Source organism: Lynx rufus, unplaced genomic scaffold (assembly GCF_022079265.1).
Source record: "Lynx rufus isolate CCGP_SWC_20201006 ecotype Redwood Valley unplaced genomic scaffold, mLynRuf1.p SCAF_1, whole genome shotgun sequence".
NCBI lineage: Eukaryota > Metazoa > Chordata > Mammalia > Carnivora > Felidae > Lynx > Lynx rufus.
The window spans coordinates 87,974,294-87,994,789 of NW_025814823.1; the positions used below are offsets into that span (position 1 = coordinate 87,974,294).

The 20,496-nt window shown below is 60.4% G+C and overlaps 1 protein-coding gene across 3 annotated transcripts; it reads right to left on the minus strand.

Annotated features, from left to right (window-relative positions):
* Positions 1-5,028: 5,028 nt before the first annotated feature.
* IBA57 (iron-sulfur cluster assembly factor IBA57) lies at positions 5,029-13,057 on the minus strand. 3 transcript variants are annotated; one of them, XM_047082341.1, is made up of 4 exons: positions 12,700-13,057; positions 6,319-6,668; positions 5,763-6,171; positions 5,029-5,673 (listed from the first exon to the last, which is right to left on the minus strand). In XM_047082341.1, exons 1-3 carry the CDS (start codon positions 13,038-13,040, stop codon positions 5,780-5,782), a joined length of 1,083 nt encoding a protein of 360 aa, XP_046938297.1. In that variant the 5' UTR covers positions 13,041-13,057; the 3' UTR covers positions 5,029-5,673; positions 5,763-5,779. The 3 variants fall into 3 exon arrangements, with proteins under 3 accessions (XP_046938297.1, XP_046938292.1, XP_046938300.1); XM_047082336.1 differs by having other exon boundaries at positions 5,029-6,171; XM_047082344.1 differs by lacking the exon at positions 12,700-13,057 and adding an exon at positions 6,780-6,798 and having other exon boundaries at positions 5,029-6,171.
* Positions 13,058-20,496: the final 7,439 nt, after the last annotated feature.

Consider the following 20,496-nt stretch of genomic DNA (forward strand, 5'->3'; position numbering starts at 1 on the left):
ACATCTCGGGGAAAAACAACACCACCTCCGCAGCCTGTCAGGAGGCAGAGCACGAAGACACCTCCTACCTCATCTGTGAGGCCAGCATTGCCCTAAGGCCAAAAGCAACGGAAACTATAAACCAGGGGCGCCTGGGTGGCTCGGTCGCTTAAATGTCCGACTGCGGCTCAGGTCATGATCTCACAGTTCGTGGGTTCTGGCCCCATGTCGGGCTCTGTGCTGACAGCATGGCATTCTCTCTCTCCGGCCCTCCCCCGCTCGTGCACGTGCGCACTCTTTCTCTCTCTCAAAGTAAATTTAAAAAATAAAATGAAACTATAAACTACTATTGTCTCCACAACAGAGATGCCAAAAAACAAGGAAATAAAAAAGAAAGCACTGATAATTGCACCAGGTCAAAACCTAAAGCTTCTGTTGTGTGCAAGGATGGCAGGTCTAGCTATCCAGGGAGAAAGTATCTGCAAACCACAGCCGACCCTCATTCCTCTGGCCTCTGTAAGTGCAAGTTGGCCCGCTGGTCCAGTGTGTCTGTGACCCCTTATCAGTCGTCCTTGTGTATAGGCTCAGAGCGGTGAGACGGAGCTGGGGTAGGTGCCTTGTTCCACACTGAAACCAGTGTCCTCTTCCCCGTCTAAGGTGGTTGGCTCAGGGCCATACCGCCTGCATTTCTGGACCTTTGCTGGTGGTTTCCCTACTCACACTGCCCGAGAGCGCCGAGGATGCAGAGCCGTCTGGTGGTCCTCAGTGCAAGAAAGCCACCCTGGGCCTCATCCGCTGACTGCGGGTCGGGTCGTGTTGTGCCTGACATCAGGCGTCCGTGAACCAAGCACACAGCATGCCAAGTTGCCTACTGATGGGCCATGGTCCCCCAGGAGCAAGGTGGCAGTATCTGCAGCACCTGCCGTAGGTCGTGAGTACCCCTGGCCTCGGACAAGGGAGGAGGGCCTGTACCCCAGTGCCGAGGAGGCGTTCCACCAGTGAATGCACCCAGGAGCCGCGGGGGAAGTTCAGACCAAAACCAGCACCACACACCTATGGGAGCAGCTAGAACACTCCCAGCCCCCGGATGCTGGGCAGGAGGCAGGAAACGGGGTCCCCCCTCCCTCCCCCCCCGGAGCGCACTGCGGTGCAGCAGTGCTGGGAAAACGTGCAACTCCTGGGACAATAAGCTTGCCGCCACCACCACGTGAGGCAGCCTGGCCTCTCCCGGGCCCGCATCCCAGGGACACGGAAACCGTGCGCACACAGCCCGGGGTGAACATGCACCACCCAAACGTCCCCGCCCCCGCGGGGCTGGAACAGAGCGTGACAGACCACTACACCAAGCTGCGCGAGGAGATAAGGACACAAAGCAACCTCACGAAACAAAGCAGCGCCCCCTGGTGATAAGACTAACAACTCACGGGCACGCGGACCGCGCGTGCAAGAGGGGCTGCATGAGGCCAGCGGATCCTGTGTGATACCGCGGGGGTTCTGCAAACAGTCCCCACGGCGGGGGGAAGGCTGAGGGTGTACCCTGCAAACAGTCCCCAACGGGGGTCTGGGTGCAAACAGTTCCCACGGGTGGCAGAAGGGGGGTGCTGGGGAGGGAGCCTGCAAACAGTTCCCACTGTGGGGCTGGGGGAGTACCCTGCAAACAGTCCCCGCGGGGTGGGGGGAGGCTGGGGGACCTGCAAACAGTCCCCACTGCGGGGCTGGGGGAGTACCCTGTAAATAGTCCCCACAGGGCAGGGGGGTGCTGGGGGGAGGACCCTGCAGACAGTACCCAGGGGGTGGGGGGAGGCTGGGGGACCTGCAAACAGTCCCAGGGAGGAGGGGTGCTGGGGGACCTGCAAACATCCCCACGGAAGGGGAGTGGCTGGGGGACCTGCAAACAGTCCCCATGGGGGGTATTGGGGGGGGATCCTGCAAACAGTTCCCACACCAGGGGCTGGGGGCGGGTCTGGGGTACTTGCAAACAGTCTCCACGGAGGGGGTGGCTGGGGGATGTGCAAACAGTCCCCGTGGGAGGGGTGCTGGGGAACAGGGAAGTGGGACCTCGTGGTGGCGATGACCTCGTAACAGTTCCCATTAAGCCAGAGGTCCACACAAGGTGTCGGGGGACCTGAGGCAGGTCCAGAGAGGACCTGTGAGTCCCATGGCCCCCACTGGTCTTCATCCTGCCACACCTCCTGTGCTCAGAACTTCCAGGCCACCTGACACCCTACTGCCCTCCACCCAGGGGGCAGCCCTAGGCAGCGTCCCCCATTCCTCCAAACCCCATGCTTTAGATAAGGTCTAAGCCCCTGACTCCTCACCAGGGAACCCTGTCCCCATGCCCCCACCCACCACAAACCCTCCCGCAGCTCCTGCCCTGCATGGCAACAGCCGCTCTCCCACACTGCCCCTAAACTCTGCCCTACTCTACCTCTGCCCCTTGAGGCCTCAGGATCCTGCCCTTTGCCCACACCCCTTCCCAAGAGCCCTGCCCCTAGCCACACTGGCCTCAGCTCTTTGAAGGGCATGCGAGGTGCAGTATTGGTCAGGATCTTTCCCCCACGGTGGGCCCTCTGTCTGGACACAGCCACTACAAATGCTTGACCCCATGCTGAATGTACGCAGCCACCCAGTGCCACCGACCCTGCACACAGTCCAAGCTTCCAAGGTGTCCCAATGCCCATGAGCCCAGCCCCCCAATGTGCCCCAACCCTGCACACAGCCTATCTTCCCAATGTACCCCACTGCACATGAGCCCAGGGCCCCAGTGCTCCCCGACTCTGCACACAGCCTATCCTCCCAATGCACCCAGTCTCCCAATGTGCTCTGACCCCACACACACCCATCCCCCTAATGTACCCCACCTCCACACACAGCCTGCCCTGTTCCCAGCTTAATCACAGAAAAGCTAACACAACCCAGCATACTTTGTGCTTTAGTTTATGGCTGGTGGGCGCTTAGTAAGCCTCTGAGTGAACAGATGAGACAGGGAAAGGTAGCCCAGGACTCAGCAGTCTCCAGAACATTCTGTTAATCAACAGGGTCCCTGCTGGCTGGCTGCTGACCTTCCCTGACCATCTCCTCCCTTTGAGGGCTGACACAAAACAAAACCTTTGGAAATCACTCATTTTTCCCGCAAACACGAACGTGACCACACTAGATCAACATCCTCTGGGAAGAAAGTGGAGCCAGGGACCCTGAACTGTCCGGGTGCCCAGACCATAGAGAGTGGACAGGGCTCCCCACCGTCCCTGAGACACAGGCAGGCATCCACCCACGATGACTGAAATCTAAACACCAAGTCTCCACGTGGAAATTACGAAGGCTGACCACACCACATGGTGGCAAGGCCATGCTGCTGGCTGGAGCAGGAAACGGAACAGTCGCCAGGTCACCCAGAGAACACAGACAGCTCCTTACTGGGGACCTCCCCCTACCTGCAGCTCTGTGATCCCACCCCAGATGAGGCATGTGTCCACAAAGGGCTCGCTCCCACAGGAGGACTCAGAGATGCTCACCATGGTCCAGCCACCCGCCAGGCAGCACCCCACCTGAAGCCCCAGGCTCTGCACATCTGTGGCAGCTGGGGCACAGGGACTGGCCGGGACAGGCCGGTGAGTGCTGCCCAGGGATGGAATGTTCCAGACCTTCCTCCGGTCTTGGGTTCACAGCCATATGCACTCCGCACAATCCAGGAAATAGCAAGATTGGTGCATTTCACGGTAGCCAAATTTTACCTCCCAGGGAACGAAAGACGTTGATGATGAGGAAGGCATTAGGAGTGAGGGTGTGAGGTCTGCCAGTTTGTTGGAAATGCAGCAAAACACAACCAAGGCTGAGGGGGGGCCAGGTGATGGGGTCTGGCAAGTGGGGTGTCATCGGGCATGTGCACCAGTGCTCACAGCAAACTCTCACGTTCCGTGCGGGGTGCTCATGATGAAACGTTGGGGGAAGCATGTCTTAACCAGCTTCACAGCGGGGGCAGGGGGCTCCCCCAGGAGGGCCAGGTCTCCAGAACCCAGTGCCCTCTGCCATATGCCCACTGGCCACACTCTCAGGGCATTGGGGCAGAGCATAAGACCACTTGCTTCCTGGAACTCCGTACTTCTTACAAACAAACTGAGGTGGACCCAAGAACCAGCAAGGGGCTTCCTGAGTGCCTGCACTGTCCTCCTGGAGCTCGACATTGACGAACACGGAGACAAGCAGACATAAGCATCAAACCTCAACGGGACCCCTTGGTCCCCTGGCATGTACACTGGGCAGTGCACCTTACAGCCTCTGAAAGCTGCAGACTCTTGGAAGCCCTGGTGATTCTGTGAGGAGTGACAAGGTCTGTCCAGCAAAGGAACACTTGTTTTGGACAGCAGCTTTCGGCTATGATCCCTGAGGTAGAACTCAGACTGAACAGAGTGTCTCAGGTCCCAATGACCTGGATGCCTGAGGACAGTAGGGGACACATGATCTGGAAGGCAGCATCTCACTGGGCAGCTGCTGGAGCTTTCCACCACAGTGGCCAGCCTCCCTCCCGGTTACTCTCTCGGCTCCCGGCATGGGACTCCAGGTACCCACTCGGCGGGTGGGTCCACGGACTGTGAGGAGCCTAAGCACGTCCAGCACAGCACAGGTGCTGGGCACAGGCACACACCCACTGTGCAAGGCTGGCTCCCAGGCCCCAGGTCACATGCAGAGGGGCGCTGCACAGTCTGCAGCTGGACAGGAGACAAAGTCCTGATGTGAGGTCTGGGTGTTGGCCTGGAGACCCGCCAGTGGGGGCTGAGGGAGGGCAGTGCATACTTGCCAGTGAATCGCCCCGTGAGGGCCCAGATGCTGGCACTAACTCGGTTTCCTGTTAGCCTCTCCCCTCCGTGGATACGAAGGCAAGCCATGCCATCCACCGCAGACTTGGAGCTCCCTTGCTGTCCCAGAACAAGGCCTCTTCCTGGGACTCTGCTGGCGTACTTCACCTGGAGTGCTCTCGGTGTATCTGCTCTACCCAAAACGGAGTCCCAGCACCTTCCACCCAAAATGAAACCAGAGCTCCACACATGCTGCTTGTGCGTCACACTTTAATAGCCACTCCGGGGCATCACGCGGGACACCCCTAACCATGAGATTCACATTGCATGGGACAGTGCAAGTCAGTGGTTTCAAGAAGAGAAGAAAGTCAACCTCTTACTGTGAAAACATAGCCACGCCTCAGAAAAGCAGCAAGTAAACCAAGCAGAAGCTCCTCCTTGTCAGAGCCCTGCTGTCCCACCCCAGGGCAGCTCCTGGGGTGGAGGGGGAGGGGCGCAGCAGAAACCTTGGTGCACAAGTGGGGCCCCCATGTGAAATTCACAGGGTGTCCCACAGCCAGCACATGGCACACTAGTTCCCAGGGCCCACCTGCCCTTTCAGCCAACCCCAGATGGAGAGGAATGCAGGCAGCCTGGGGACAAGGCTCTGGACCATCCTGTCCTCAGCCAATAGATGAACCACCAAACCCACACAGCTGGGACCCTGTCCTTCCCCATCGGAGGGAAACTGCAGCTCACCTTGGCACAGGGGCATGTGAAGGGCTGGCTCCTCCTCCTGGGTCCCCAGGAGGACTCCTGCAGCTCACAGCCACAGAGCAGCAAGGGATGACAGCCACAGCTGCCCGTGGGACCCTCTTTGGGAAGCACGGTGGGCGGGAAACACAAGCCAGCCACACCTGCAGCCCTGGGAGCTAGGAGGCCAGCCTGCAGAGTGCAGCAGATGGACAGAGCCCTCCAGGGCACCCTGGCAGCCCCAGGGCTGCAGGAGCAGAGGGACGTCCTGGCTACTTGGCGACTGTGGGCCACCAGTCCGGCACAAACACAGTCAGGGCCACCTGGCCGCTGTTGGAGGTCCTGATGTGGAGAGGGCCCTTAATCTTCTCTGCCCGCAGCAAGGCGAGGCCCACATCCCCCTGGCCAGCCCTGTACTTGCCAGCGGCCTGACCCGACTCGGTGAGCACTGGGGTGCCCAGAGCGATGCCATCCTCAGGGACAGGCCCCAACAGCTGCACTGGGAACAGGCGTTTGCGGATGACGCCCATGTGGTGGGTGCGGGCGGTCAGCTCCTGGCCTATGTAGCAGCCCTTAGTGAAGCTGACACCATTCATGAAAGCCAGGTTGGACTCCAGGGGCAGGGCCACTCCTGGGGGCAGGTCCCGGACCCCCTCAGGAACGCCTGTGGGGTGGGAGGGGAGAAGCTCCCTGAGGGCTAAGGCCTCCTCGGGGGCTGGGGGATGGTGGGCTTGTGGAGAAGGGCCAACACTGGACACAGCGCCTGAGCCCTCCCCCCGCCCCCACCAGCACAGCCCCACCCCGTCCCTACCTTGCTGGTACCGGTGCCTGTGATAATCCCGGGGGTCTCCGAGCCGGCCTCTGGGCACCGGCACCAGGCCCTCATCCCGGATGAGAAGCCGCCAGCCCATGCGGGCGGTACGGGGGTCGGGGGTGAGGACGCTGGTTCTGTCGGTCCGCTCCCGCAACGGCGCGGCCCCACAGACCTCCTCAGGGCGGTCAGGCAGCAGAGCCCACACGCGCAGCTCGGGGCACGGCTCCACCACGACCTTCCGCCGGATCCTGTACAGTGCCAGGTGTGTCTGCAGGGCGCCCAGCACCGCGCTGTCACACTCCAGGAGGAAAGCGGGCACCTGTTCAGCGAGCTCGTGCTCCGGGAGCCTGCAGGTAGGGGCAGGGGCTCCTGAGGGTTGGCCTGGGGCCACCGCTCTCCACCCACCGTGCTCCAGACCCCAGGTCTGCTGCGGGACCCTCCCCACCCGGGGTGCGAACCACAGGGAGCAGTCCACTTGGTGGAAGACAGGCCGTGGCTGGGCAGGTGGGATCCAGGTCCGGGGACCACAGTGCTGTTGGTCTGGTCCTCCACGTGAGGGGGAGAGCTGCAGGCAGCCTCACAGGACCAGGACCTGCCTCCTCTGGCCCACAGAAGCCAAGGGTCTGAGGTGGGTGCCCTCAGCACTCACGATGAGGGGCAGGCTGGGGGGTAGGTGGGACAGCAGGCAGTGGACAGAGCCGAGGGGATGTGCTGTGAGGCCACATACAGTCTGCCCAGAGCCACCTCCCACTTCCCAAGGAGAGCCCTGGAACCCTGTCAGGGCCCCACAACCACCCTAACTGCACTCTGGACCCCCACTGCCACAGCAGCAACCCTGGAACCTGGTGTGCTAACCACATGGGACACGCAGCACAGAGAAGAGACTGGTACAGGGACCTCAGGGGAGACGTTCAGGACCCACAAGAGTATATAACCAAGATCCTGGACGTAGATGGACTAGGATCCCCAGCCCAGTGGAAACAGAAAGGGAACGGATAACACCTTCCATGAGCGTGCCTGAGAAACTACCAACTAGTGCCCCCGACCCCTCCCCCAGGGCCCATCATCTGGTGTCCCAGACCCCTCCCCAGGGCCCACCAATTGGTGCCCCCAACACCTCCCCCAGAGCCTATTATCTGATGTCCCAGACCCCTCCTCCCCCAGAGCCCACCAGCTGGTGCCCCCAACCGCTCCCCCAGAGCCTACCAGCTGATGCCCCCAACCTCTCCCCCAGAGGCCACCTGGTTCTGATTGGACTAGCTCATCAGCTGGTATACTTTTGGGGGAGGGTTCATGGAACCTGCTGATGTCGCTGACCTCTACCCTTGATCCCATCATCTGGTGCCCCCCGACCACTCCCCCAGAACTCACCAGCTGGTGCCAACCCCTCCCCCAGAGCCCACCAGCTGGTGCTTTTGACCTCTACCCTTGACCCCATTAGCTGATGCCCCAACCCCTCCCCCAGAGTCAACAACTGGTGCTCCCCCACCTCTCCCCTCAGAGCCCACCAGTTGGTGCCCCTGACCCCTTCCCCAGAGCCCACCTACTGTGACCCCAATCCCACCCCATCACTTGGTGTCCCTTACATGTACCCTTGACCCCATTAGCTGGTGCCCCAGAACCTTCCTCTCAAATCCATCAGCTGGTGCCCCTGACCATGCCCCCACAGCCCACAAGCTGATGTCACCCACTCCTCAGAGCCCACCAGCTGGTGCCCAGACCCCTCCCCCAGAGCCTAGCAGCGGGTGCCCCTGACCCCTCCCCTAGCAGCCATCAGCTGGTACCCCTGACCAGTCCCATAGAATCACCACCTAGTATCCCTAATCTCTACCATTGACCCCATTGCCTTGTGACCCCGGAAACTTCCACTCACACCCACCAGCTGGGGTCCTGGACTGCTCCCCCAGAGCCCACTAGCTGCTTCCTGACCCCTTGCCCAGAGCCCACTAGCTGATGTCATTGATCCCTTACCCTGAGTCCACCAGCTGGTGCCCCTGAACCCTTCCCCACAGCCACCAGTTGGTGCCCCAAACCCCTCCCCCAGATTCAACAACTGGTGCCCCCCTACCTCTCCTCTCAGAGGGCACCAGCTAGTACCCCCAACCCCTCGCCCAGAGCCCACGAGCTGGTGCCACTGACCCCTCCCCCAAAGCCCATCAGCAGGCGACCCTGACCTCTACCCTTTACCTCATTAGCTGGTGCCCCTGACCCCTCCCCCAGAGCCCACCAGCTGGTGCCACCCACCCCTCCCTGCAGAGCCCACCAGCTGGTGCTCCCCACCCCTCCCACAGAGCCCACCAGCTGATGTCCATGGCCCCTCCCTCAGAGCCCATCAGCTGGTGCCCCCAGACAGTACAGGATTAAGTGCTGCCCTGGAGAAACCAGTTACCCCCACAGGAAAGAAAAGCAAGGACTTGCTTGGGGTCCCACCTCTGGGGGCTCACCCTACAGTGCACACTCTATCGTGTCCACATTCCCCACCCCCACTCCCACCACAAACAGCAGCCATGGGTCACACTGATACAAGTGGGCAGAACCACAGGGTATCAAGGTGTGTGAGTCCAATCCCAAGCAGTTCCATTCGTCAGACTTCGAGGTGACCTACTGGTCAGACAAATGGTAAAAAGCCAGGAGAGGAGCTGAGGTGAGAAGGGCAGGTGTGCTGCACAGGGGACAGGGGACCCAGTGGTGGTGATGGAACAGCTGTCCTCATCGAGGTCACAGGGGCCACACGTGTGACCAAGGCACAGACACCGGCAAGTGTGTTCACACGTGCTGGCGCATCGAGTCTGCGGGGATCCTGCATGAGCTCTGTTAGTGGCCCGTGTCCCACCTCTGATCGTGACCCCAGACTCCAGGAGGCAAGACACCGCCCTGTGGGACTGGGGCAAGAGTGCACAGGCCTCCCTGCTCCTTCCCGTGCTCCCTGTGAATCCACCATTATTTCAAAAGAGTCATAAAGGAAAAGAAGCTGTCTCAGAGGACAGGGCTCCGGATGTCTATGCAGGTTGGGAGGAAGCAGCAAAGGGGTATCTCCCACCGTAAACCGCCCCGCACCGTTAGGGTTCTCTGCCACATGCACCTGTGTTTTCATTTTAAGTCTCGGGTAAAAACCACCCTCAGAGACAACATGAAAGATGGCAGGGGAGGAATCAGGCAGGGCTGGGCACAATGTGAGGTCGTGGGGGAGCACCAGCCTCTGAGGGTCCTGGCCAGGGAGCCAGGTTCCCAGGGGTGCTGAGGCAGGTCAAGGCAGGCAGGTCCCCATTCTGGGCTCAGGCACTTCCCTGGCCACCTGTGCCCATGACTGTGCGCCAGGCAGACCCTGGGGACCAACAAAGGTAGAGTGCACCCCGGCCCCCCTGTGCCCCCAAATCAGACTGTCTGCTGCACTTGCTACAGCTGAGGAACAGGGGGTGGGGGGGAGGAGGTGCATCTGTGCCCAGGGTTGCTTGCCAGGCCTGACCCATTCGATGTCAGGAGCACCAACACCCCCAGCCCTGAGTCACAAGCACAAATGTCCCCAGATGCCTGGTGGCACTGCCTCTGGGCCAGTGTTGCCAGGTAAATTTATCAGATAAACAGTGAACGATGTCTTTAGCAAAAAGCACCTTCCAAACACTGCAGAGAACGTCCTTACTCTAAAAGTCACCCGCTGTCTGTCGTGCCCTGCACTCTTGTTGCTAAGCATGGCTGCCCCTCCTAGGGTCACAAGTGCAGCTGCAGGAAGAGGGAGGCTGGGGGACAGCTGCGGCCTCACCAGCTGGCCTGGCTGTCAGGGCACAGGCTGTGTGAACACCAGAAAGGGAGGCCTGGGCCCGCCTAACCCCATGCCCAGAGCACAAGGAAACCCCTCCCCCAAGAGTCTGATGTCCTCTCTGCACAACACCCACCACCCTGTCATCTGTGACCCCCATAAACACAGGGGGTCTACCCTATGATCACACAAATACGGTCCCTCAAGGACGTGGCAGGTGTCAGGGTGTGAGGTGTGGGCAGGTATGGGACACAAGGAGGCCAGCAGGAACAGGATTGTACCTGGAGAATTGAGTCAGGCTGACTGGTGTGCTCCAAGGCACTTGGGGGAGTGGCCTACCAGGTGCCCATGGAGGACTGAGGACATAGTGCCCTCCAAGGTCCCCAAGAGGTGCCCCAAGGAGTGAGACCACGGCAGGGGGACTGAGCGGAGGCCACATGGGAGCCACATGGGAGGTTCCTGGAAGTAGGTGTCCCTGGCCCCACATTCCACTGAGCACACACAGGCCAGACTGCACCACCCAGGAACTGCTGAGATCCACACGAAGGGAAAGAGGTGGGAAGGCGAGGTGCATGTCCTGCTGGAAACAAGGGAGCAGGGGACCGACCCGATCCGCAGAGCAGCAGACAGACTGGGAAGCTTCCCACAAGAGCCAGCGATACCGTCCGTAGCGGAACCCAGAGCATCTTGTATGCAGCCAGTGCCTGAGGAAGGCTCCCCAGACAGCACACGTGTGGCTGGGACAGGAACACACACAGCCTCGCCAGAGGGAACGAGGACAGCAGGGGGAGGAGACCTGAAACATCACATGTGACCAGGGGCCATCACTCAGAACACACAAGAACACTGAAAAGTTCAAGGGTCAAGAAACAGACAATCCGATTAGAAATGGGCCAGAGACCTTAACAGGCACCTCCCCACAAAGAGTATGCACGTTGCAAACAAGCCATTGCTTGCTGGTGGGGACCCGAAACCGCACAGCCATCATGGAAGGGTTTGGTGGTTTCTCAAAAAACCAAACATTGTTGCACGGTGCGACCCAGCAGTCGAGCTTCTGGGTCTTTACACAAAATCCTGGACGCAGATGTTTACGGCAGCTTACCCACAACCACCCAAACGTGGAAGAACCAAGACGTCCTCCACGAGGTGACGGGTGAAGAGACTGCGGTCCATCCACGCCAAGCGACATCACTCAGCGCTAAAGAGAAATGGCTTAACCACATGTCACTAAGTGGAAGCAGCCAATCCAAGATGGCTGCGCACTGTGGGACTCCAAGTGCCCAGCGCTCTGGAAAAGGAAAACCACGAAGACAGGAAAAGGATCCCCCCGCCCCCAGTGGCTTCGGGGATTAGGGAAGGGAGGGATAACTCTGGGCACAGGGGGGCTGGGCTGTCAGGGTGGTGACAGCCATCACGTGATGGGTCCATGTCATCCCATAGTTGTCCTCCCCACGAAAGGATGGGCCCTGGGTGCTGCAGCATCAATGCGGGTCCCCCAGGTGGGGACGCTGCCGTGAGGTAGTCTGTGCCTTCCCCGCGGTCATGCTGTGAACTTAAATGGGCTGCAAAAACTAAAGTCCACTTTCAAAGCAAAAATCCCAAACTACCCATAGAACAAGGTGTTACGCCTGGGAAACCAGAACAGGGGGCCACGAGGCAGTAAGTAGATGAACCAAAAGGAGAAACTCCAGAGAGCACCAGGCAGGGACAGAAAGCTGGACAGCGCTGGGCTCCCAGGAGGGTGGCCCTCTCTCCAGAGCAGCCCAGTCAGCCGCAGGTCAGGTGTCCTCCCCTCGATGCCCAGGCCCCCCATGTCCTTCCCCAAGTGACCCGCCCTGAAGATCCTTTCGCAGCCTCTGAGAGTTCACGCCAGGTGCCCGGGCTCCGGGTGACCCCTAGCAATCCGCACCCTACCCGTGAGGCGGCCTGCCCCTCCGCGGCTCCCGTCCCTCTTCCCTCCCCCTGGGTGCCCCTGCCCCTCGACCTTCCCCCTGGCTGCGGCCGCCTCTCCTCCCTCCACCTAGGTAGCCCAGCCCCTTCTCTCTCCACCTAAGTGACTCGGCCCCGCCCGGGCTCCCGTCCCTCCTCCCCCCGTTGGGTGCGGCCGCCTCTTCTCCTTTCCTCGGTGTGTCCCCGCCCTCCTCCCGCCCCGGCGGCCTGCCCCTGCTCTCTTCCCCCCCCGGCCCCCGGGTGTTCCCGCCTCTTCTCCTCTCCTCTGTGTGTCCCCGGCCCGGCTCCCGCCCCTCCCTCCCTCCCCCTGGGTGGCCCCGCTCCGGATCCCGCCCATCCTCCCTCCCCCTGAGTGGCCCCGCCCCTCCCCCGCCCCTCTGGGTAGCCCCGCCCCGGCTCCTGCCCCTCCTCCCTCCCCCCGGGTGCGGCCGCCTCTCCTCCCTCCCCCCGGGTGCGGCCGCCTCTCCTCCCTCCCCCGGCGGCCTGCCCCTCCTCCTTCCCCCTGGGTGTCCCCGCCCCTCGCCCCTCGCCCCTCCTCCCTCCTCTCTCCTCCCTCCTCCGTGTGGCCCCGCCCGCCCCGGCTTCCACCCCGGCTGCCGCCCCGGTTCCCGCCCCGGCTCCCGCCCCTCTGCCTTCCCCTCCCTTTAGGTACTGCAGACGCCCGCTCTCACCGGTAGACAATGACGTCGTATAGCGTGCGGCCCTGAATGTTGAGAAAGTGGGCGTAGCCCGCTCGCGCCGGGGGTGGGGTAGCGCCGTCCGCAGGACCCGGAAGCGGCAGCTCATTGGTCAGCAGCCCCAGGAGGAACGGCGCGGAGTCTGGCCCGCGCACGCGCACCAGGGTGCGCTCGCCCAGCGGGAAGCAGGCCCAGGCCGCTCCGTCCGCGGGGTCGCCGCCGTGACGGCTCGAACCGTGGGCGAGGCGGCGCTTCGGGGTCGCACGCAGCCGCCAGCGCCAGGCCCGGCTGCCGCGCCCCTGAGCCGCGCCCCGGAGCAGCGCCGCGGCCGCCATCTTAGGGAGGAGTAAGGCGGCTCGAAGGGGCGGGCTGGGCGGCGGCGCTGGCAACTGGGTGGACGCCACAGCGGCCTCTGCCGGCGGGCGGGGCTGCACGTGGGGGCGGGGCGTGCGCGGGGACGAGACGTGCGGGGCGGGACTTGTGCGGAGAAGGGCAGGCCTGCGCGCGAGATGGAGCTTCGAGAGGGGCGGGAACGAAGTGTGCTGGGCGGGACTTGTGCCGGCGAGGGGCGGAGACGAAGTTATGAGGTGGGGCTTGTGCCTGAGGGGCGGGGCCAGGCGCTATCCGTCAGCCTCCCGCCCCGCCCCCTGACTGTCCTGGCTGGGCACCTCCGTAGGACGCACCTGCCCTGCTCCTGGTCTCCAAGAGGTTTCCTCTTGCTTTACTATGGTGATGTGCATGTAAGATGAGGGTCTCCATCGCTGAAATCTCAAGCGCACAGTTCAGCCCCAGCCAGCGCGCGCTTATCGTGTACAGCCGTCCCCCACTTCTATCCAGAACTTGCCATCTTCCTGCCGACCACTAATCCCCTTCACCCGGCCCCCAGCCCCTGGGGCCCCCAGTCCCCTCTGTCTCCGGGAACCTGACTCTCATGAGTAGGATCGCACAGTGTGTGTCGTGCTGTGACTGGCTGATGCCATATAACGTCCTCCAGGTTCGTCTGTTCGGTAGCAGGTGTCCGATCTTCCTCTTGAAGGATGGGTGAGATTTTGTTGTATGGATGTCCCACAGGTTGCGGACGTCTGTGTTACTTCCACCCCTTCGGTGTTGTAGATGTTGCTGCCATATGTATGCACATCTCTCGGAGACCCTGCTCTCAGTTCCTTTGGGTGTTGTGTGCACAACCATGCTCCTGTGTGTCCTCTGCTCACACTCTGCCCTTCTCTCTGACACTTAGGATCACCCCCTGTGCTTGAGGGGAAGTCTGCGACACCAGCTGGAAGTCTGCCACACCAGACTGCCACACCAGTCTGACCCTGTCCACATGGAGTCAGCGTCAGACCCCACAGGCTCAGCCCCACAAGACCACCCCCACTTCAGGCGCCAACCCCAAGTCCAGATGACACCTGTGCTCTGAGCCACAGGCAACAGATCAGAGGTTCCCACGGCCCTTCCTCAGGTTTGATGAATGTTCTGGAGGGGCTCAGAGAACTCAGGGAAATGTTTCACTTTCTAGATTAGTGGTTTATTACAAAAGGATATGACTCAGGGACAGCCTGATGGAAGAGACGCCCAGGGTGAGGCACTGGGGAAGGGGTGGGAAGCTTCCATGCCTCTCCAGGCATGTCACTCTCTCCACATCTCCATGTGCTCCCCAGCCTGGAAGCCCCCCCCCAACCCCAAGACCGTTCCTCTCAGTTTCATTGTATAGACGTGATTGATTAATCCATTGCCCGTTGGTAATTGATTCCATCTTCCCTCCCCAGAGGTCAGGGGCAGGACTGAAGCCTCCAACTCTCTGGTCCCACGGTGGGGTCCATAGGCCACCAGCCGCCATCCCTAGGGGCTTTTTTTTTTTTTTTAATTTTTTTTAACGTTTATTTATTTTTGAGACAGAGAGAGAGAGCATGAACGGGGGAGGGGCAGAGAGAGAGGGAGACACAGAATCAGAAGCAGGCCCCAGGCTCCAGGCTCTGAGCCATCAGCCCAGAGCCCGACGCGGGGCTCGAACTCACGGACCGCGAGATCGTGACCTGAGCTGAAGTCGGATGCCCAACCGACTGAGCCACCCAGGTGCCCCCCCTAGGGGCTTTCCAAAGTCACCGCAACAACATGAACTCGGGCTTGTTATGAACACCATGACACCTTCATTGCTGTCTTCAGTTGGGAAACCCAAGGGCTTTAGGAGCTCTGAGCCAGGAAAGAGTGACAAGGGCCAAGTCCGTATTTCTTACTATAAATCACACTATCACAGGCATGTACCCTGAGGGCAATTGCCGGTTCATACAGTAATTCTGTGTCTAATTTTTCAAGGAACCTCCATACTGTTTTCCTAGGTGTGTGAATCAGTTGTGCAACAGATGCCACACACTGGGTGGCTTATACAACACACACCTGTTTCTCAAAGCTCTGAAGGCTGGAGGTCCAGGAACAGGGCCGGTGTCTGCTGAGGCCTCTCTCCGTGGCGTGCACATGGTGCCTTGTCACCTTTGGTGTCTCTTCTGAGAAGACACCAGGCCTGCAGGGCCAGGGCTCGGGGATCCCTAATTACCTCCGGATGGCCTATCTCCAGACACAGTCACACGGGGGACCAGAGCTTCGCATGTGGGTATATGGGGGGCATAGCTTTTGAGCCCTGTTTCCCCCATCAGCTATTGTCCTGTTTTTGCTCCCCTTTGGGGGAAACTGAGAGACTGTATGCTGCATAAGAACTGCCTCTTAATCCTCCTGCACTCCCCAGAGCCCCAGCCAAGGTGGGAGATGGAAGCTGGCTTCGTGCCCCCACCCTGGATCTGTGTGGTCTGGGCTCCACTGCCCACTGTCCCTCCTGTCCTGATTGAGCTCTCTGAGCTCTAGTCCCAACGCTGTGTGCAAACAGGGCTGGAGGCGAGGCCGAGCCAGCCCCCGGTGTGGGGCTCCAGGGCCATCCTTGGGCCCAGCTCCGTGCGTCCCCACCACGTCACCAATTCCCCCAACCACACTCCAAGTCTGTGTCCGCACACAGGGCATTTCCCCAAAAGTCCAGACCCACAGCCTGCCGGGCATTCCCCCTTGAGCGTCCTGTTCCTGAAACACAAGCATGTTTGCACAAACATGACCTGCACACCCCTTCCGGGGCCCTAGAGCTCCATATCTGACACCTCCCCTCCACACACTTGCATCCAGGAAGTGGGGTGGCTGTGTGACACCTCACTCCCACAGCGCATCCCCCTGGGATTGATCAGGTGGTCTTCTCAGGATTGGATGCCGAGAGGACCACGTGAGAACAACTGTGAATGCTAAAGCGCACCCCACTATAAAGGGGTTGCGGCTCCATGGTTAGTGACCCCACGGCCTTCCGCCCCAGGTCTTAGCACTGGGCCCTCACCCTGGCCTCCTCCTAAGGCCCTGGATACTCTGCTGATTCACCTGATCTGAGTGCCTATGTGGCTCCCTGCTGCATCCCCAGCGCACGGGTAACATGGGCCATCTCAGCATGAACAGCCCATCAGCACACGGTCGGAGCGCCAATGCCGGGTGCCCGCCCATCCCTGAGCCTCAGGCTGCTCAGCCCCCTACTTGCCCAACTCCCCCTTGTCCTGTCCAGCCCTACCCAAGGCCATGCTGCCCAAACCTGTGAGGTACTGGGTCTCTCCCAGCCGGGCCTGGCAAGCCTGGCTGACAGCACGGTGAGGGATGCGGATGGCCCCCCGAGCCCCCTAGTGTCTCCCAGGCCCTCAGTCCCCCTCCTGGCTGGCATCCTGGCTGTGACCTGCCATTCCTGGTATGTGGCTCCCCTGGCCGCTGGCCACTGGCTGCTTGCCCTTCATGGAGAAGGTCTTCCTCTGCCTGGCCTGGCATTCCACAGGTGACCCGGCACGTCGCTGCCAGCTTGGGGAGGATGGAGAGGAAGCGGCCAGGACAACACGGGGCGGGGGGGGGGGGGCGCGTTCCTCCAGCCTCACGTCAGCCGGCCCCTTGGCCAGCAGAGGAGTCTGCTTCCCACCAGCACTGCCGCCCGGCGCCACCGGGAACCATCCCGGCCTTCCTGGCGCAGTCCACTCGGCGCTGTCCAGCACAGCAACTACCCACACTAGGGCTGGTCAAGTGCACAGCAACTCAGACCAAGTTAAATGAAACTTTCAGCTTCTCGCAAGAGCCACACTGAAGTGCCCAGAACCACACGTGGCCAGTGGCTGCCTGTACCTGCCAGCTAGCACTTCTCCAAGCCCTCTACTCTGGGAAGCCCTCCCAGATCTCTGGGCCAGCCTGGCAATGGGGATCCTTGCACATGGGCTGCCCCTTCTCAGGTGCCCGCTGCCTTGCACCTTCAGCTCCGCATTTGTTGGGGACGGTGGCTGGGGCCTGCCTGGCTGCGGGGGAGGGGGGGAATGCCTGGCCGCAGAGCCTCTCAGGGAAACCACACTGGTGGACCTGGGTTGTGTGCCATTGCTTCTTCTGAGGCCATGAGCCCTGGAGGGGTGGAGAGCCGGGAACCCAGCAGGCGTGGGGGTCCTGGACCCTACTTCCCAGCTGCCACTGGGCCAGGGGTGGCTTCCTGTTATTCTCCCCTCACGGTCTCCTCCCTTCCCAAAGGCAGAGAGGAAGCTGCCTCCATTCTGGGAGTGCACAAGCAGCCGCCCCCCCCCCCCGACGGCCCTCCTCTCTCCCCGAACAGCCGGCCATTTGGCTCCGGCCGTGGAAACGGATGACAGTGAGACAAGAAGGCCATCCCGTCTGCTCCTGTTCTGGCCACCTCCCAGCCCAGCTCAGGGACCACCCCCCACCACCACCACCACGCAGTGAGGTGAGGCAGGGAGGCCTGGGCTCTGTGCCTTGGGTTCAGCCCTTCATCCTCATGCCATGCCAGGTGCATGGGGAAACCAAGGCACGCACTGAGAGGGGTCTGTCCAAGTAGCACAGTGAGCATAAAGCACCGCCTCTGGGAGTTCCCAGCCCCAAGCAGCTTATATGCCGCGTCCTTCAGAGGATTGGTTCAGGCGTGGCATTGGGGCTGTGTCTGCAATGACAGGGTGTCAGAGGCAGGACCCTGGGTGATGCACAGGTCCACTGAGGCTGGGGACAGCCAGTGACATCAGTGGAGAGGGCGTGACGTCAGTGAGGCGTGGCATCAGTGGGAACCTAAACCATGGCCATGGAAAATTCACAAAACTGAAGGCCTCCAGTGGTATCCGCAGGCCCCAAACCTTGAAACGGGATGCCCTGTTAACACACTCTGGCCGATAGGATGTGTATTAGCTGGGGTTCTCCAGGGAAACAGAAGCAATAGGAGATATATATATATATATATATATATATATATATATATATATATTGAGAGAGAGAGAGAGACTTATTTTAATGAACCAGCTCATGTCATTATGGGGCCGGCAAGTCTGAAATCTGCAGGGTAGGCTGGAGGCCTGAGAGCTGGGTTGTCGGCCCAGCCTGAGTGAGTCTGCAGGTTGGAGACCAATGTCCCAGCCCACTCAGGCAAAATGAGTTCCCTTTCACTACTCAGGCCTTCACCTGATTGGGTCAGGCCCAGCCACACTAGGGACTTCACTCAGTCTAAAGATTCAGTGTGAATATCATGCAGAATCACCTCAAAGACACCCCCAGAATTATGCTCACTCTGGGAATCCTAGGGCCCAATCAGGATGACACAAATATTACCAACAGCAGCACTTTGGACATAAATGGCTTCTTCTTCAGGAACCTCAGTCTTTGCTCTTATGGCCGTCACCTGATTGGATGAGGCCCACCCACGCTGGGGATGGCGATCTGCCTTACCAAAGAATGCTCATTGCCAGTGTTAATCTCATCTAAAAACACACCTTCACCGTGACATCTAGACTGGTGTTGGCAGGAACCACTGGGCACAGATACTCAGCCTGACCCACAGCAAACCAGTTTCCCCAGCAGCCCTGGGGGAGAGTCCTCCTCCTGATGACCCAAACTGCCTCACGTTGTATCTAGACCAATTGAGAGTGGGCGGGGGGAGGGGGGCTGAGATATAGAAATCGTACAGGCTATACCCTTGAGGGGATTTATAGGAGGATGGTAGTGTCGTGGTTTAAGAAGGGTCAGTGGCCGCAAATTCCCAAAAGCAGTCCCCGGCGTGGGGTCAGGGGGCTTCATCTATGGTGGAGGGGGGGCATAGCTGATTAAGCCTTGCAGGGTCCATGTGGCTGATGGCATTCTCCATGAGGCCACAGAGATCCTATCCCACATGTACCTCTTAAAATGTAACCCTGGTGGTCCCAGAAGGATCCTGGTTGCTCTTGGATCCCACAGGCCTGTGGCTGCAGTGGAAATGGTGTCACTTGGGGGCTGCTGATAAGAGTCATTGGCCTTTGCCAGGTACTCTTGAGTCACTGTGCTGTGAGGAGGTCTGAGCCACACACAGAGACTCTGACTCCCCCAGGACAACACTGCCGGTCACGTGACCCTTTCTGTCTTGGAGATGCAAGGTGTGTCTCTGCTCTGAATCTGGATTGGCATAGCTCTATGGGACTCCCTGGGACAGGGCTCCCCCAGGGGACCCAGCGTATTCTTGGCATCAGAGGCAGGCTGACATTGATGGATCGGGGTTTGGTCTGGGGACACCAAAGAGGGTTTGCAGGCCAGGAGGGGTGCTCTGGGCCTGAAGGGGACTGGGGGACCACTGGGGTCAAGAGCGATGGGGTTCCCCACCTATGTGCCCACCTCCGCCCTTCACGCTACAAGCTGTGACCAGTGTCCACATAATGACATCCACTGTACTCTGCCTTTCGTGCCTGTGACTGTAGGCTGAACTTAGGCTCTGGGTATGTGCGCCAGGCTGTGTTCTTTGTTGTCACCATTTGTGTGTTTGGCTGTGCCCCCCATCCAGCCCCGCCCCGCCCACTACCCAACACTGAAAGGCACCCAACTGGCCTGGGCCTTGCTTCTTCCAGCCAGACTGGAGCTGAGTCAGGTGTCCCAGTAGGGCCAAGGCCATACACATAAACGTGCACACTCACACGTGTGTGCGCACACATACATGTACACACACCACACCTGGGCACACTCACACACGTGCGCGCGCCAGGGTAGACATACATGTGTGCACCCACAACCTACGTATGCGCATGCCCCACATGCACACACAACACGCAGTTGTAAACAAAAGTTAGTTTTATTTTGTTTCCTTTGCTTTGGCGGCTGTGTCTGAATTAGGGAGGGGGACGGAAGAAAGAGAAGGGGTAGATGGGAGCCAGGATCCCCATCCCCCAGAATGGCCCAAACTGGAGTCCCAGCACTCCCTGGCAACAGGCTAGCGGCCTCTTTGCAGAACCACACTTCTGTCCCAGGGGGAGGGGCCAAACCACAGAGGTACAGAAGCTCCAGAGAGTGCAGTCCCTTCCACCCACCCCAGGGCCTCAGCACAGGAGGGAACTGTGGGGGGGGGGTTGCCCTCCCACAGGACGATGCAGCACTCCCCTTCTGTCCCTCCCTTCCCGTCCAGACCTCGGTTTCCCCTTCTGTACCAGAAAGACCTAGGAGTGCTCTCAGCTCTGTAGGAAACAGGAAGTGGATTGGGGATGGAGGTGGGGGGTTTGGGAGGGAACCCCATTTGCTGCTACAGGCTGTATGGACGAGCGCCGGGCCTGCCATGACACACATGGGCTGATCAGGGGAGCAGGGTGGGGGAGGAGAGGGCCAAGACCCCCCCCCCCCACACACACACACAGGTGAGGCTCAGACTGCCCCCACCCCCGCAGCCACAGTCCCATAAACCCTTTCGGGTTTAGGGATCAGAGCTGGGGACCCTTCGCAGGTCCCTCCTCC